The sequence below is a fragment of the Bombus bifarius genome, unplaced genomic scaffold (genome assembly GCF_011952205.1).
Source record: "Bombus bifarius isolate JDL3187 unplaced genomic scaffold, Bbif_JDL3187 scf7180000009125, whole genome shotgun sequence".
Taxonomy (NCBI): domain Eukaryota; kingdom Metazoa; phylum Arthropoda; class Insecta; order Hymenoptera; family Apidae; genus Bombus; species Bombus bifarius.
In genome coordinates, this window is record NW_022884914.1 from 7,642,251 (window position 1) to 7,658,672 (window position 16,422).

Genomic DNA, 16,422 nt, shown 5'->3' on the forward strand with positions numbered 1-16,422 from the left:
TTAAATGAGTATTCGTAATAAGCCTGGATGAATTATTTGAAAACTATAAAAAATGAGACAATGATAAATAATAAAATAATGAAGAAATGATAGATAAAATGATAGATAAAAAATATCAAATTACAATTTATTTTCTCAAACTTTTTATAATCTGAAGAATATTATTTATTAGAACATGTATACAGTATACTAGAGATTGAAAGTAAGGACGAGTTAACACAGTCTATGTTAGATGTGGATAATTTGTGCTTAGCCACTACGTGCGCACATGTACTTACATATACATATTAGTATACAATTCCGTGCTACATACTTTTAACTAATTCAAAGTTCTTGTAGGTCCAAGTATACTTAGTAAAAACATTTTTGTTAGCTATATCAACGGTGTAAGTGGATATATTGTATACGCATCTCGATAAGGGAAATGATAGTTTTCAGTGGTACACATCTGCTATAGTTGTATAATTCACTTACATATGTGCAATTCCACTGCTTCCATTGTCGTGGTATACAGAAAATTGTAATACTCAACAAAATTATATTACAAACAAGAATTATATATTTTGGACCGGAATGGATCATTAATATAAATTAATAATATTACTGGATAAATATTAATTCACATCTATCATTATGATTTCCATTTGATTTAAAAATGCTATTTAAAAATAATTTAGAAAGTGATAAATAAATTTTAGAATATTATGTTGTAACATTTCACTATGCATATAGGTCATTGAATATATCGAACATCACAGGTGTACTAGCGTTACAGCGTTACTTGGCCCACAGTAAATATCTAACGAATCTGTCAATCAGGCCTGTCGCTTGCGTGACTCGATGAACGATCCAGAATCAGGAAAACAATCCTCGTGGAAGACGATGAAGGACCCATGGTTTCCTTCAGACGAGACGTAACGGTGGTATGTCCAAGTGCCTGGAGTTTACTTTATCTATGACAGGATCGACAAATTCGGGGCCTCTGCAGCCCCAGAAGGATTCCTCGCCACTTCCGGCACGATCCTCTCCCCTCGATCTTTATTCGACACCTGAGAGCCCAACTCTTCGAGCTCACCGTCAACGACACTCTCGAAAGATGACATTGACCTCACCGAACGGCCAACCAATACAACTGACTCCTCTTTGGGAACATGTGGTTTGTATAGTCGTGCTATCTGATTAATGACTTCTGTATTTGATGGATTACTGATGAGCAACAGAGATTGGTGATGACGAAATAGAATTAACGAATGAATAAAGATATTTTCTGCAGAGAAAATTGGAGAAGAATTAGTTTACAAATGAAGACCATAGGGGAAAGCATGATAAGCAATTTAAAATTTAATTTTATCAAAAACTGTCGTAGTATTATATATATATATATATATATATATATATATATATATATATATATATATATATATATTCTACATTATAAATTTCATAGATTCATTTATATATAGAAGGCTCACATCTTTCGATTTAAAGAGATTTAAAAAATCAACAAAATTGTACTTGTCAACTTTTTTCCATGTAGTTTTCAAATGGAAATGTTTTGTTTTTATGAATATAAGAGGGTCTAGAATTTCTTACATTGTTCTAGAAGAAATTAAAAGTTATATTACTAATTACATAGCAAGAATTATAGAATTAATATGTTTTGAACTGAACGTCTTTTATATGTATTCTTGTACAGGTACGCACCCGAAAATTTCCAAGCGAAGTGGATACCCATTCGACGTTCCTGGAGATATCCGAGAGACTGCGTGATCCAGAATGGGAGGTGCGCCAGCACGCTCTTCGTGTGCTTATAGACGTGTTACCGACTTTGAATGCTGACATCGTGGACAAGGTCATGCAACCAGTGGTACCCGAGCTGGTCAATAATTTGGGTCACTCTGCTCCCGCCGTTCGTAAAGGCGTCTTGGACGCCTTCCGAGTTTTTCTCATTCATAGTCACGACAGGGATAACACTATTAAAAACGTACGGATATTTTCCAATTTCCAATTCTAATACTCGTTTCTGTCTATTTTGAAATTTTACGAACTTTTACATTTTCTTTATTAGATTATCGTAAACAACTCAAAAACATTAAGCTGCGTTCATATTGTGTTGTCATGCTCATTAGAAGGGACCCATGTATATTAGTAGCACAAATACAGAACAGCGTACAATACTCGCTCAAGAGGCAGCACATTAACGTATTACGTTGAAGTAAAGAAAATATGTTCGCAAAAAATTTGTTGTATTTTGTTTGCAAGCTATTCACAAGCTTCAATGCGGATACGATCTTTATTTAGTTCATAATCAGTATGTGGATGCTATATACTAATATTATATTTAATTCCATTCTCTTTTCCCTTTCTACATCAATAATCTTTACCGATCCTAGCTTTCAAAATTTTCGACAAACATGCCGGACATGTCCGTGATGCGCAAGCAATCCATGACCTTGTAATCTCCCCACTATCTTTGTATTATCGTGGATCGATGTCTAAATGCAGTTGCATCGACCATTTTCTTGCAGATTCTTCAGGATGGGCTGAACCGTTCGGAGGTACGGGACTCCTTCCAGACTAACGTGACGACCGGTGTGATCTTAAGCGTGCCTTCGTTGCTATTTCCATCGACCAACAGCCCATTGCCCGATCCTCGACTCGTGAAGGACGCGACGATAGCTCTAGCCTCGCGTTTAGCTCAGGTACCGCATCAGGAAGCTGTATTAAAATCGTTAATGAAGATCCGGGACGCAGTTGGCATAGCAGAATTCGAGAGTTACTTGGAGGACTACGACAACAAGCTGAAAAGAAATATTGAAATCTTGTCCAAGATCTACAATGTAAAATCTGCTAAGAAAAGTTCTAAGAAAGATACAGGTGTTAAGAACGTGGAGAAAGTGGAGAATAAAAACTTGGAAGGTAAATGGGAGAGCGATAGTGACACTTCCGGTATTGCTGAAGAGGAGGACGAAGTCAATAATACGATTATGCCTGCTGCTAGGATCGTATTAGAAACAGAGATTAAGTTTAACGAGGAAACAGCCATCACTATGACTATTCTTGAAGAAAAAGATGACAGTGAACAGGAGCAGGATGGAGAAGAAGGTGGAATTGATGTAAAAAACGAAGCTGAAGGGAAGGAAGATCCTAATAAAAGAAAAACGCCCAGAAGAGTTCATTTTGGGGGCGAAATTGTTAAACTAAGAACTCCAGATAGTGATGATACAGAGTCTCTGGAATCTACTCCTAAAACTAAGATTCCACTTCCGGTTTCTCCAGTTACCAAAATGCCCATCACTCGACCTAGACCTTCTTCTCAGCCCTGTAGTCCTCATAGAGAGTCTTGCAAGCCTAGAAGAGCGTCTAGATCCGTTTCTAGTAGTCCCAAAAGAGAAATGTATACGTATAATGCGGATCTGAGTCCTAAGAAGAGTATTCTTACTAGGACTAACAGTCCATTGCTTAGCGGAGCTAAGGCTCTTGAGCAGTTGAAGAAGAAGAAAACCGTGAGTAGATCGGAGGATAAAGATGGTAAACATAATATGGACCAGAATGGAGACGTTAAGTGCATGAAGATTATTGAAACGGGTGGGAAGGTGAAAGAAGTCAAGAAGGAAGAGATTAGGTTGGTCCAGAATGCTCAAAATGTCATTTTGGATTCAAATGTAAAGAATAATAATTCTGAAAGTTCTGAGGATGAGATTTTATGGAAAAATGAAAAGCAAGATGTTTCGTTGACAATGGAGCCCGTAATTTCTAAAACCTCAAAATTAGAATCTGACGATTTTGGAGCCCAAAATAAGAAATTAGATGTTAATAGGAAAAGTAATTTAGAAAATAAAATATCCGAAAATGTTCAGAAGAAGAATACAGAAGAGGAAAGTAAATCTTTAAAAAATTACCAGGAAGTTGATTCTTTCTTTGGTTCTGTGGTGAAGAATAACGAAATGGAACAGAATTATTCGAGAATAAATCAAGATCAAATTAAGGTGAACGAGAATGAAACTGTGCAGAAAGATTTTGCGAAGTTAAGAGGTTGCATAACGAGTAGTTCGAGGAACGATAATGGTGATCGTGAGTCGTTGAGAAATGTTGATTGTGAACGAACGTCGAGGAGTAATCGCGATAAAGGGGGTGCAAGTGTGATTGAGAAAAGTGGCAATACTATTTATGGGGTTGACGAGATGGAATCTATAGCAGGAGAGCCAAGCTGGGAGGAACTTGGACTGGTTGACCAGGAAGTGTTAGAGGATCTGCATAATAAAGTAAGTTTTGCAATAAAGGATTTTATTCGTGCATGTGTATACATATCTTGAATTATTTATTCTGTATGGTGTAGTGATTAAATATAATTTTATAATTAATTTAGAGCATTAGATCTAGTAGAAATTTAGAGAAATAATTTCACTTTTATTTATACTATTAACTTTTATCAAGCATTTGCGGACATACTACTTAAACCTAATAATTTTAATTATTTACATCACGAATTCTCGTTCCTCCACTTACCTAGATACTTAACTGTAATGAAACTAATTATTTCCATCACGAATCAGGTTTCTATTTTTCTGTATAGTAGATACGTATGCACGCGCGAAATTATAGCTGAATTCCCTCGAATCTAGTCAATTCTCTTGTACGTAAGTACATATCAAAACAATGAATGTGCGAATTTCCTCTGTTTCTGTAAAGAAAGACGCTGATTTCTAAAATATAGTTTATAGGAATAAAATTTCGCTCATGATTAAAATCATAAAATTTTTATAATGGAAATTATTCCACGATCTATCGTGTAGGAAGGATAATAAGAATGGATATTTTTCAAGAGCCTAGAAGAATCGATGCTCAACAGGAACGGCACTCGTAACATAAGCACTCGACGTTAGTTGCTCATTTACGTGACTTTTAAGTTAATCAATGGTCTACGTTAATGGCCTATGGGCCCGTTCTGAATTTTTTATCGATCGATGCATCGAGTATATGCACAGTTGCACGCGAAAGCTATTCGGAAATTCGGGAAAAAAGAGACGAGGGAAAAATTGGACAAAGAAACAAAGAGTCGATACACGCATAAGCGATTCTAATTGATGGCGTTTAAATCACGTTACACCACGCGACGAACTTTTGCCGTGGAAATCGATTGACCTACTTCGGTGTAATGTATCAGAAAGATCTGTCCTAAAGTCGATGGTTCCCCTTTTCGACGAATTAACAGCTAAGGAACGAAAAACTGACACGCTCTGTAACGACTCATTGTTATAACAGGAAAATCCTGTGGTATGACGCTTACTTTAGGTATAACCTACTAATCAGATTATTTATTAACTGGAAGCAGCGTTGAGTCAAAGTTATTTCGAATCTTTTTCATTAAAAAATTTATTCCCTTCATTAAAATTCATTACTACTACTATTTACTGTTTAAGTTTGAAAAGTATGAAAAGGCAGTTGTATAAATTTTATAACGTTAATCAAATTTCTCGAAGAAATATTTTTCGGAATCAGTTGGTTATGAGAAATAATAGCTAAGTTTTAATTAATGATAACAGGATGGAAAATGGATGGATCAAGGGTAGAAACCATCGATCGAAAGATCTCGTTTCTATAGAAAAATTTATTATAGAATTTTAAGAAGCTGTTGCGTATTGGTAATAGTCGTCTGGCGAATAATCGAAAAGCTCGAAATCCAGCTTAAATTTTTCATAAAACTTTTGTACCAGTTCTCTGTTCAACTGACCAAAATATATTTTCGATGCATTCTGATAACCACCACTATGTCGCCATCTTGGTTTAATCACATCTTCAAGATGCAACTTATGGATCGTATAAATCTGATCCTGCCATAATGTTTCTACCTATAAAACGTTATACTTTACGACATTCTGACATATTTGAACATTTCTGTAATCTAATAATAACATCATGCAATTGATCTACCTTCGCAAGAATGTCGTAATCAATTGCACAAGGCGTGCAGTACAAATAATACGGCATCCAATGATCATCTCCATAATTAGCCAAATCAGTGTGAATTAAGTATTGCACAAATTCGCGGAAAGTTGGCTCGATTCCCGCTGGTGGAGGTTCACCGTTTCGTCTGATTACCAGATCTTCTCCAGGCGGCATGAAATTCGTCTCTTAAAAAACGAGAGTGACAAGCCTCGCCATTAACCCAGTGCTCGAGCAACGAATAACGTACATCACGGTCGATAACTTGTCGTGACTTACCACGGTACTTTTCAACAATCTTGCTGCCGTACTTCCGATAAAAGTGAAGTGTCCCGTGTTCCCTTCCAGCCACAGAGTTTTCCAGCTTATCGCGATACGCGCTCAGCAATCTTTCAAATGGGTGCCTTACTACCAGTAGTTTCTTCGTCGCTCTTAGCGCCTGCGTAAGTTTCACGGGTTTAGTCACTTTTTACACTGTTGATCGCAATTTAAATCACTGGGCTCTGAGAGAGCGAGCGGGATTAAGACTAGGTTTCTGGAATTAATACTGTTGCGGAGTTCGAATTTTTAATTCTGCTTCGTTAAGAAAGTTATTCATTATACGAAGTTTGAGCAAAATATGAAGAGGCATATCTGGTATATTTCACTGGAACTTAATAGAAAAGCAAGATATAAAGAATTTACTAAGGTGTACAAGACAAAGTTCTTATCCGTGGTCAGCTAGCGAGACGCGATTGTAATAAATAAATAGTTACGTCTTGTATCTATTTATACCTTAATAATTACATCTTGTATCTATTTATACCTTAATAATTACATCTTGTATCTGTTTAATTTCGTTAGTTATATAATTGGGAATTATAGATATACCGTACACATATTAAACGTGTAATTAGTAAAATTGCGTGAGTAGAGTTTCGATGACAGATGGAAGTATACCTCGTCCGCTTCTGGAAACTCGAGTTCCGGTATCGCCTTTCTGGCGATGGTCGATATCTGCTCCTTTCCACTGTTTAACTCCTCCTCCCTCACGTTCATTAGGAGACATAAATTGTAAATCCACGTTGTACTGCCGGCTTTGTAAATTGGACAGTATGAAAGATCGCGTGATCTGCGTGGCAAATAATGTAGATAGTGCTGCTAATTGAATCGGTTATTGTTAGAATAATCACAACGACCGATTCTATTTAAACACTACTATCTTCAACGCGTGAAACGTTCCCCTTCATTACTCATTTGAATTGATCGTGATGTTTATTTTTTAATTTCGTGGAATATATATTACTGCTATTAAATGAAGTAATTGAAAAATTAAGACTTTTAAGCATTATTCAATATAATGTCTTAGGTAAATAAGTAGCAGTTAGAAAATGGTATTTCTAAGTATTGTTTAATATTTTAGTAAGTAATATGTTAAATTAAAATTAATATTTTTGAAATAATTCACTGTATTTACAAACCTGAGAATGTAAAAGACACTATACTGCGGTGCTGGTGGATGTTTAAATGCAGAAGGCTTATTAGGATTTTTGTACATCCCTAGATTATATTTTTGACACGTGTTTCTCACGGTCAACAACCGCTTTGAATTCTCCACATCTGTTGTAATCTAAAATGACCAATTTTGAAGTTGATACGTATTATAGACACGTAGTAAACTCTTTTCTTTCCATTTTTATTTCGTTCTCGCAAACTTGTCTATAATTATTAAATTTATTCACCTACCAGTAATTTCTCCAGATCATTGAACTTTGGTATTTCTTTATTTTCATCTCCCACGAGTAACGATTTTATGATGCAAAAGATCAAGCCACAGCCAATAACATATTTCAAAATTTGGATAGTGATTCTTTTATGATTTCTAAACATGGTGAAGTTTATTCGTTCTAAGAATTATTATTAAACTTTAAAGATTATTTCACTCATTGTTATATGATAAAAAAAATTATTAAACACTAAACGCTTTTTGTACACTGTCACAAACATGATCAAAGATTATTTTTAAAGATTGATTAAAAGATTTCTAAAAATATTATGTAAAAATTGCGTGTCATTTCACAGACGGAAAGAATATTTAAGAGAAGAATGAAGTAAATATTCGTTCTTCCTTCTGGCAAGACGCTGACTGACCGGTTTCGTGTTGTGTTCTGACACTGATGGATCTAGCAACTCTCTAAACCCGTGCCAAGTATCTTTACGTCGAAATTTTAAATTTTACATTCGAATTCTCCAAGCTAATTAAATATTTTCCTACGTGTTTTATTTAAACGTACAGCAAAATATTGTCTTAACAGTAACATGAGTATGTTCAAGATCTAGAGTCATGAAAAAATTCTTGTTATCACAACACAGGTTGCTTAAACGTTTGTAAATAAAGAAAAATGTATGGTTACGTTGATAAACATTTATTTACACTATAATCTAGATTAAAGATATCTGGTGCTATCAAGTAAAGCCGTTCCTGGAGTTAAGTTGAAGGCATTTCAGCACGAAAGAGACTCCGTTGCATACTAATTTGGTTCAGGTATTTCGATGGTCAGATCGATGAGTAGATAAAAAAATATATTCTCGTACTGAAATTAGATCGTGTAACGTTTAAATCTTTTACGGAATTTTACTAGAACAGAGTTAATTATGAAAATTACTTGATTAAAAGGAACCAAAAGTTGTGAATTTTCTTTTTAAATCGTCTTTTACATTCTTATATTTTTACTATTTGAAGATTTTTGTATTTTTGATGATAAGAAAAACATTTCACGTAACATTTCACGTTGAAAATAGACATAATTTGCAAACTAAAGGTAACATATGTATAAGTAATCTTTGATTTATTCTTTATTATGGGTCGATGTCTTTTAAGTTTTATTCAAAAATGTTATACGAAAGCTAAGAATATTTAATTTTGTAATTTTACGATAATACGATATTATTAATTACTCATATCTTAAGTAATACATGTATGTTTTGTGCAATAATCTGTTAATGTCAGTGATTTAAAACTGATACACTTTCAAAAGAGAAAGTAATATAGCTTTACGCGATTATCGATATCGTGAAAAAATGTTGCGCTCCTCGTGACCGTGAAAGTACCTTTCTTTCATTCAGTGGAAGTTCAAGGTCGCTCTATGCCTTTCCATGAATGTCGCGCACTTACATACCGTGTAATAAGAAGTAGAAAAGCAGATAGAATCGTTTAATATCGATTTCATACGTCACATATCTAATACTCAGTGCAAAGTAGCGAGATTCCTTTTCACACACGAATTAATTATTTATCTAACTTTTGACTTTTTTATTCGGTTTTCAATCACCATCTTTTTAATAATCGCTCTGTCAAGAAACGGGACAATGCATAGTAAATACAAAATGAAATATATAATGGAAAATGATACAGTGGAATTTCGCTTATCCGAACATGTCGGGGACAAGGCAGTTCGGATAACCGGCGAGTTCCGATAATGGAGTTTACCAGCTATCACAACCAGCTGCTTTTATTAGTTCCGACATAATAGGAGCCGACGTTCTGATAACTTAAGTCCTGAGATTGAACAATAATTTCGACTCAGACTTTCAGTTGCGTATCACACGTGTACGACTTTAGCCCTTTGACTACTGTTAGTGTCTAAAGGCGCTTAAAAAAGTTGCTCTTATGGCATACTGTAGGCACCTATAGAAGGTCGGAAAATTTTATCAACTATAAGTTCCAGCAGATTTCACTTGAACCAGATGTAAGTGAATGTTAATTGAACAATTACATATTCCGTTAATCGTATATTATTTAAATACGTTTATTTTACAGTTGTTTCTTGTTATACCCTGAAAAAGGAAAAATTGGGAGAATAAAGAGGTCAGAAAAAGTACACGCAACATAAAACAACGAATGATTCATATTCTGATTGTGTGGAAACAAATGACTTCGAATAAATGAGAATACGAATGAATAAATGACATCGGTTTAATGTAGTGGAATTCAGTGTTTTAATTATTTCAATATACTTTCTCAGAAATGCGCGCCTAACAAAAAATTTCGCCTTCCTCGGTGCATGTTGCGACTGAATTCCTGTCATATGGTGCGTCTCAAAGACTCAGTCTCCATATTCAAAGGATTAACGAATGATGAATAATAGGAGCTCAGTTATAAGTTCATATAATTCGATCCTAAACAATAACTTGTTCGTATAAAGGAAATCATTTTCTATATGTATATATGATCGACTTTTATTTAATATAAAATGATACGTATTTAGAGATAAACACAACAAATTGTCATTTCAAAACAGTCGGCTACTGATTTACAAAAGCCCCATAATCAACCTAATCCTGTGAATACCTAAAACAAAACGTTGTATTTTTTACGTTTCAAATCAGGATTCTGATTTATAAGTAGTATGTAAATACGTCAACTAATACGTTGATTTTATTGCTCGTTATCGCCTTTTTCCTCGTAAAATTTCTCCACCCCTAACATCCATAAAGAATCGTAGCATACTACACGATTAGCTGGATTAATCGCACTTCCACCAAGTATTCCCCTCTCGACGACGTTCCCATCCTCGTGACAGTGAAACACTGGCTGAATTATGCATGCTGTTTCGTTTTCTACCGGTTGGACGCCATTGAAATAGTCCTTAGGCGTCTGGACGGCGCTAATATGAATATTCTACGGATGAAAAACGAGAGAGATTTCCTTGCGCGCAATATTATGCGCCGCCAAGGGAAACAAGACTCGTGAGTAACAAGAAAATAATCAGGGACGTTGTTGCGTGCAACACGTCGCCTCGCGTCGAAAGTTTCATTTCTGTGTATATGCAAATCTAGGTGGCAATTTCAGAGTTCCACGATGGATCGGATTTTACGGGGAATCTTGAAATTCGTTACGGCGAAATGCAATTGATGGTATGCTTCGTTTCGATACACCCAAGTACGCGTAATCAAGATGTGTTTAAAAGTGTGAGAAAGAAGAATATATTTAAAGAACATAATTATATAGAGTAAAATTCAGACAGAGTATGGAATTAAAAATTGATAACCTCAGGAATTTCAATCATTAATTTAATAATTTAGAAAGAGGGATTAAGATATAAAAATCAAATGGGTAAATTTATGCAGTAGTCAAACTTTACGTAGTTCCGCAATTTTCCACAGGTTCAATGGAATTATGTAAAGTCGATAATATTGATCATTTCCGTGTAAATAGAGCCGAATCGAAAAGTGAATGCAGATGTTCCAAGTGCATTGCATTCAGACTTGCTGCAACGATCGATAATGTTCACTCGACGACTGCTGATTCTTGACCAACGGATTTGCGTATAGATGATATTTTCCATATGAGCGTTCTGACAACACAAAAGTTAGTTTGTCATTGGTGATATAACAAAGAAGAGAGCGGTTCTTCAGGAAAAAATAAGTCAATTATGTCGTCAATAACGGACTATAGACCATATATAGTATATTCATTCTTCACATATAATCAAACATATCAAATTTTTTATCTTATTAGAAGATCAAGTTAGGCAAGGCGATCAAATAATATATGACAGAAAGATTCTTATAGTGTCATAAATTAAGAAATATATGAATCAAATCAATAGGTAAAATATTTCCAACTAGTAAATGTCAAATATAAATGTCCACTATATTTAAAACATAGCATCATAAATAGAAATGTAGATGTAAAAATATGAAATGTTTAATATATAAATATTAAAGAAGAAGTAGTGCCTTCTAGATTATTTCTGAAGTAGAATATTTATATACAACCCTATTCTTTGTTCTTACATTTCCTTCTTGTATTCATTGTTAAAGTGGTGTTCTTCGTATTAAGGTAATCCTGTAAGAATTCATAGTAAACAGAGAATTCATTAAATATAAAGAAATAATTAAAGAAATAGAAATGGTTAAATGGAATTATATAAAATGAGAAAACGATTACAGGACGACTGGCGTGCTCGTGTCAGAGGTTTAGAACGAGTAGCGTCCGCCTTGCGAACGTCTTCTGCTCTGATCGCGATAGAACCGCGATTAGGATCTCTTTTGCATGCAGTGCTGGGCTGTGAAAGGAGCTGTCGTGTAGCTGCTGCAGGCTTGGCCGTGGCGAAGGTAACTCGCAAATTTGCCCCCTTAAATCAATCTAACTGCTTTACTCATTCCTATGTATTACTTTCTAATTTAACGTACTGTGGCTCACCAATACATCCTCGTCCTGTTACTTGTACATTTCTGTGAGACAAGTGACTGACATATTTATTCCACGTTTTAGTTTTGAAAGTAATATTTTCCCTCATGTGTTTGAAGTATTATTATCAACTAAATTTCTAATTCAGAGAACATTAGTTAATATTCTTACTTTTGCGTATATAATATTCATGTCTGGCTAAATTTTTTTTGTATTATGTTTTTTTTCTATTATATACATAAACAATAAGTGTCATTCTGCATCTCATGATTTACAAACTCATAGCGATAAAGATATATTATAAAATGCTTTGGAATGCACAAAAGCCATATTTACCAGCATGCATTCTTATATACATACATACATATATTGTAATTTCTTATTAATATCGTACAAAAATAATTGTTAATTTGTACCATCTTTTTCAAGAAAAATGTTGGTTAGTATAATTGTGTGGATGATACACGGGCTAAGTAGATTTATCATAGCAATGTACCGCCACGAGTTGCTTGTGTCTGATATAGAACGTCATCTTACTTATGTGCTCTAATACGGGCGATTCGATGACAGTAGATTTATTTAACATCGCTCATACTATGCTATGCTTCTATTTAGTTTGTATTGACAAATTTGAGAACTCATTCTTATTTTATTTTCATTATATTATTTATTATTACAAATATTGTTATTCTTATTTAGAATACCTTAAAAATAGCAATGTTTCGTAAATAATAACGAAGTTACAGTTTGAAACTTTTCTCATGAACTTTAGTGTAATTCTGCATTGTCAAGCATTCTTTAAAGTCTACAATCTACAGGACTTAAAATACCACCTAGGTCACGAGAAAATATTCTACAGATTGCTTGCTACTTCTGGTCACGTAAACATTGAATGGCACATTGCCATTTGATAAAAATACATCATTTTTGCTTCATGAAATCTATTTTTTTATGAGTGCAAAATGACATTCATACGAAATAAGAAAAAAAAAAAGAAAAAATTTCCAGGTTACATTACAAGACCTGTTACTTTATATTATTTAATATTTCATTTGTAAATCTAATATTGGTAAAGCACAACGCAATACTTGTGCTAACTATAAAATTCACATTTGTTCTACTATAATATAGTATGACCTAACAGAGAGCAAATATCGTTAATCAATTTGAAACTACTCCACAGAAATATAAAGTTTTCTTTAAATTAAACTACAAACTTGTACCTATACTAGTAACTGGACCTCCAAGCTTTCTTCACGTCAGTGCTTAAACATTTTAATAATATGCCACTAAATTCTACTTTTTATGGACATGTGTCACGAAATAAAACCGTTGAATCGAGGTTTATTTTTTTCCAATTTCTTATGCTTCCATCTAAGATTCTTTTTATGGGAAAAGGTTTTTAATCATTTATTGTTATTAGGTAGTCATAGCTGGAGTAAGCGATGAGGCCTTGAGAAAACGTTTGCCACAATTGGCATGGGGTTTAGCGAGACACGGTGGCCCAAGCGCGGCTCAATTGGCCAGGATCACGATGCTTAGGCTCAGACCTGCTCTTCTTCTAGAACAGTTTCTGCAGCCGCAGTGTTTGAATGCAAGAAACGCCAAGGTGAGAATTTTTTGTATTGATTGTCTAATAAAACAACATTATATACAGTTTTACAAATTTAATTAATTTCTATCAAATTTAATTAGAGATTAAACTTTTTTTTATTCATTACAGACTAGGGAAAATACCTTACAGTTGTTAATTTTCTCGCTGGTAACGTTTCCAAGTACAGAATTCAAAGTGGATGCAGTGGCTAATAAGGTGGCTAAGATGGTGAGAGATCGACGACGCAGGGTACGACAGGCAGCGCTTGATACTTTGGCTGTATTGGCTCAAATCTATGAGTCCGAGGTACGTATTTTATAGTATTCATAAGAGAAACTTTATTTATGCTGCATGTACAATGCACAATATTTGAAGATTTTTGAAATTAAATTTTTTCGAGATATTTCTCGATATTCTCACCAAATAGCGCACTAATTTGTCTTTGATGGGACGCACGAATTATTCAAAAACTATTGTTATTCGATTTAGTTCCTTTTTTACGTATCTTAAGTGGTGTAATATAAAAATATCTTTTATATATATTATAATTAAGGAAACGTTAATATAGAATTATTAATCCTATATTCAGGAGGTATTAGCAGCGGGGAAACGTGCATCAGAGGGTCATCATGATGGGGAGGCGATGATGTCTGCCATTAGAGCTCGTCTGGCACGAAAATCTTTGCCTTTAGTCTCTGCTGACGGTCTTGTTATGTATGGTTTGCAAATTTCACCCAACGTTCAAATAGCTACAGGTAAATTATAATTATTTAACATTACCTTTGAATGAAAAATTTTCAAACTTTTACGACATAACTTTTTATTAAAAGTTACTGCAGAAATAAAATTTATATAGACATTTTGATATTTTAAAAGAACAGAATGTAAAATTCCTTTGAATATTCTTTCGATATAGGTATAACATTTAATACATTAATATTGAAAGTTATATGCAAAACTTGATTACATTCGTGTAGGTCCTGATGTCGATTGGATCGTGGCCGGAAGTGGCTCAATCTCACCCAGTATCGGACGTACTAAAGGCCAGGTTATAGCAACGAGGTCAGAAAAGGAAAAACTTGCAAGGTAATTTCCTAAATGATACGAATATAAAGCTAGTATCCATTATTTTCCATTTATGTTTTTTATCATTCTCTTTAATGTCATCATATATCATATATCAAATTAGTAACTAATAGAAAATAGTAAATAATACAAAATTTAGTAAATAATAGAAGATTATAACTGTATTTTCTTTAGAAACGAAAGTGCAAATTACCGTGAAAATCTATGGAGCGACAGACAAAATTTCGTTGCACTTGGAGTCGGTATGCGTTCTAAGCCAGAACAACCTGTTGTATGGCAAATAATTCCAACACAAAATCAGGTAAAATTTCAATATAAATTTCAACAATAACAAATAAAGTACCATACCTAACAAGTAATTATTAGAATTCTTGGATTATATAGATTTAATTCATTTAATTCATAAGAATAGAATAAGAAGGAATGAGAAACTGAATTCCAGCAATTATTAAAAATTTCAATGGGTTTATTAGTAAAACATAAACTAAAAAAAGAGACTTTAAGCTCGTTGTTGACGTTCACTCACTTTATTCTGGAACTCCACTTGCAAGAATTTAAATTATGGTGTATAGCTAAATGTATCGTTTTACCATTTTATACTTTTTACCAGTATGTTAAATGCCCTATTAACAAATAAAGAAATGGAATTATCATATGTTACACGATATGTGTGTAGATCATGATTCGCAATATCTATATTAACGATTAATCGTTTCACGTTACTTGTGAATGAATTCAAGACATTGTGTTGAAAATACACATTTTTCTGTTTTTTTATTCGTTTATCGAGTAAGTAGACATGAGAAAATTTATTCGTAGTGTTGGGTTATTTTTAATTCCGTGTAGAAGATCGATGAAAAATAATTCCGGTGATGATCGATTGGCATTATGTCCCATTTGAATCTTACTGATTTATTAGAGATATTTCAGGTTAGTAGTTTAGGTTGCTGTTAATCAAAAATATGTGGACTATTATAATAATAGTTATGACATATTTAAGCTCATAACAATTGTAATAATTTATTAAATACTATAATTTCATATAAGTGTATGTATCTTTTTTCCAGAACATACAGTGTGAAAATGAACTGAATTTGCAAGCAAATCGAAATATAAGCACAAGTATACGAAATGGTATGTATTATAATTCCAATCTTTTAATATTAATTATACATGCTAATGGTTTTGATATTTTTAGGTGAAGCTTTCAATGCAGACGTAAAATCTCGAAATCAAACGAAAATTTCAGGAACTACTAAAGAATCTGCGAATTATCGTAATATCATCGAAAATAATTTTGAAAGAAAGGTAAATTTCATAAAATATATCAATGCACTGTAGTAATAGTAATTATAATGATTTATATCAATTGAACATATATGTTTCAGGAAAACAACAATAAAACGGAATCTAGAATTCCTGTACTCTATACTCGAGAATGTGTACCAAAGTCTAGTGGCCTCCTAATGGATAAATCGTCTAATTCAGAAGTAATGAATGTTAATTTAAAGAGGAGGCTAAAGGACAGCACAGAAAACTCTAGCGACTGCGCAAATTCTCAAGAAGAAAATGTTAGGTAGTGTATCTTAATTATTGTGTTTTTTAATTTATTCAAAGAAAT

The 16,422-nt window shown here is 33.6% G+C and overlaps 2 protein-coding genes across 4 annotated transcripts in view; one reads left to right on the forward strand and one right to left on the reverse strand.

The window, feature by feature from the left end:
* LOC117213778 overlaps window positions 1-16,422 on the forward strand; it is a 28,829-nt gene that overhangs the window by 2,144 nt on the left and 10,263 nt on the right. The window contains exons 2-13 of one of the 3 annotated variants that reach the window (XM_033459429.1): window positions 820-1,156; window positions 1,697-1,984; window positions 2,529-4,265; window positions 11,881-12,045; window positions 13,545-13,730; window positions 13,845-14,021; window positions 14,305-14,470; window positions 14,693-14,801; window positions 14,976-15,102; window positions 15,869-15,935; window positions 16,000-16,109; window positions 16,190-16,377. In XM_033459429.1, the coding sequence (XP_033315320.1) occupies window positions 926-1,156; window positions 1,697-1,984; window positions 2,529-4,265; window positions 11,881-12,045; window positions 13,545-13,730; window positions 13,845-14,021; window positions 14,305-14,470; window positions 14,693-14,801; window positions 14,976-15,102; window positions 15,869-15,935; window positions 16,000-16,109; window positions 16,190-16,377 (3,551 nt within the window). In that variant the 5' untranslated portion in view covers window positions 820-925. Of the gene's footprint in view, window positions 1-819; window positions 1,157-1,696; window positions 1,985-2,528; window positions 4,266-11,880; window positions 12,046-13,544; window positions 13,731-13,844; window positions 14,022-14,304; window positions 14,471-14,692; window positions 14,802-14,975; window positions 15,103-15,868; window positions 15,936-15,999; window positions 16,110-16,189; window positions 16,378-16,422 lie in introns of those variants that run through there. The other 2 variants (XM_033459428.1, XM_033459431.1) reach the window with 2 other exon arrangements.
* On the reverse strand, window positions 5,601-8,202 carry LOC117213782 (carbohydrate sulfotransferase 11-like). The gene is made up of 6 exons (XM_033459437.1): window positions 7,672-8,202; window positions 7,407-7,555; window positions 6,886-7,057; window positions 6,226-6,385; window positions 5,935-6,134; window positions 5,601-5,852 (listed from the first exon to the last, which is right to left on the reverse strand). The coding sequence occupies exons 1-6, from the start codon at window positions 7,813-7,815 to the stop codon at window positions 5,625-5,627; spliced, it is 1,053 nt and encodes a 350-aa protein (XP_033315328.1). The 5' UTR covers window positions 7,816-8,202; the 3' UTR covers window positions 5,601-5,624.

Excerpts from the sequence above, each read along its gene's own strand:
- LOC117213782 (XM_033459437.1), bottom strand. The coding sequence starts at position 7,815 with ATGTTTAGAAATCATAAAAGAATCACTATCCAAATTTTGAAATATGTT. Across the intron at positions 6,386-6,885 it reads AGTTTCCAGAAGCGGACGAG|GCGCTAAGAGCGACGAAGAA; the intron begins GTATACTTCCAT and ends AAACTTACGCAG. Across the intron at positions 6,135-6,225 it reads GATTGTTGAAAAGTACCGTG|AGACGAATTTCATGCCGCCT; the intron begins GTAAGTCACGAC and ends TCGTTTTTTAAG.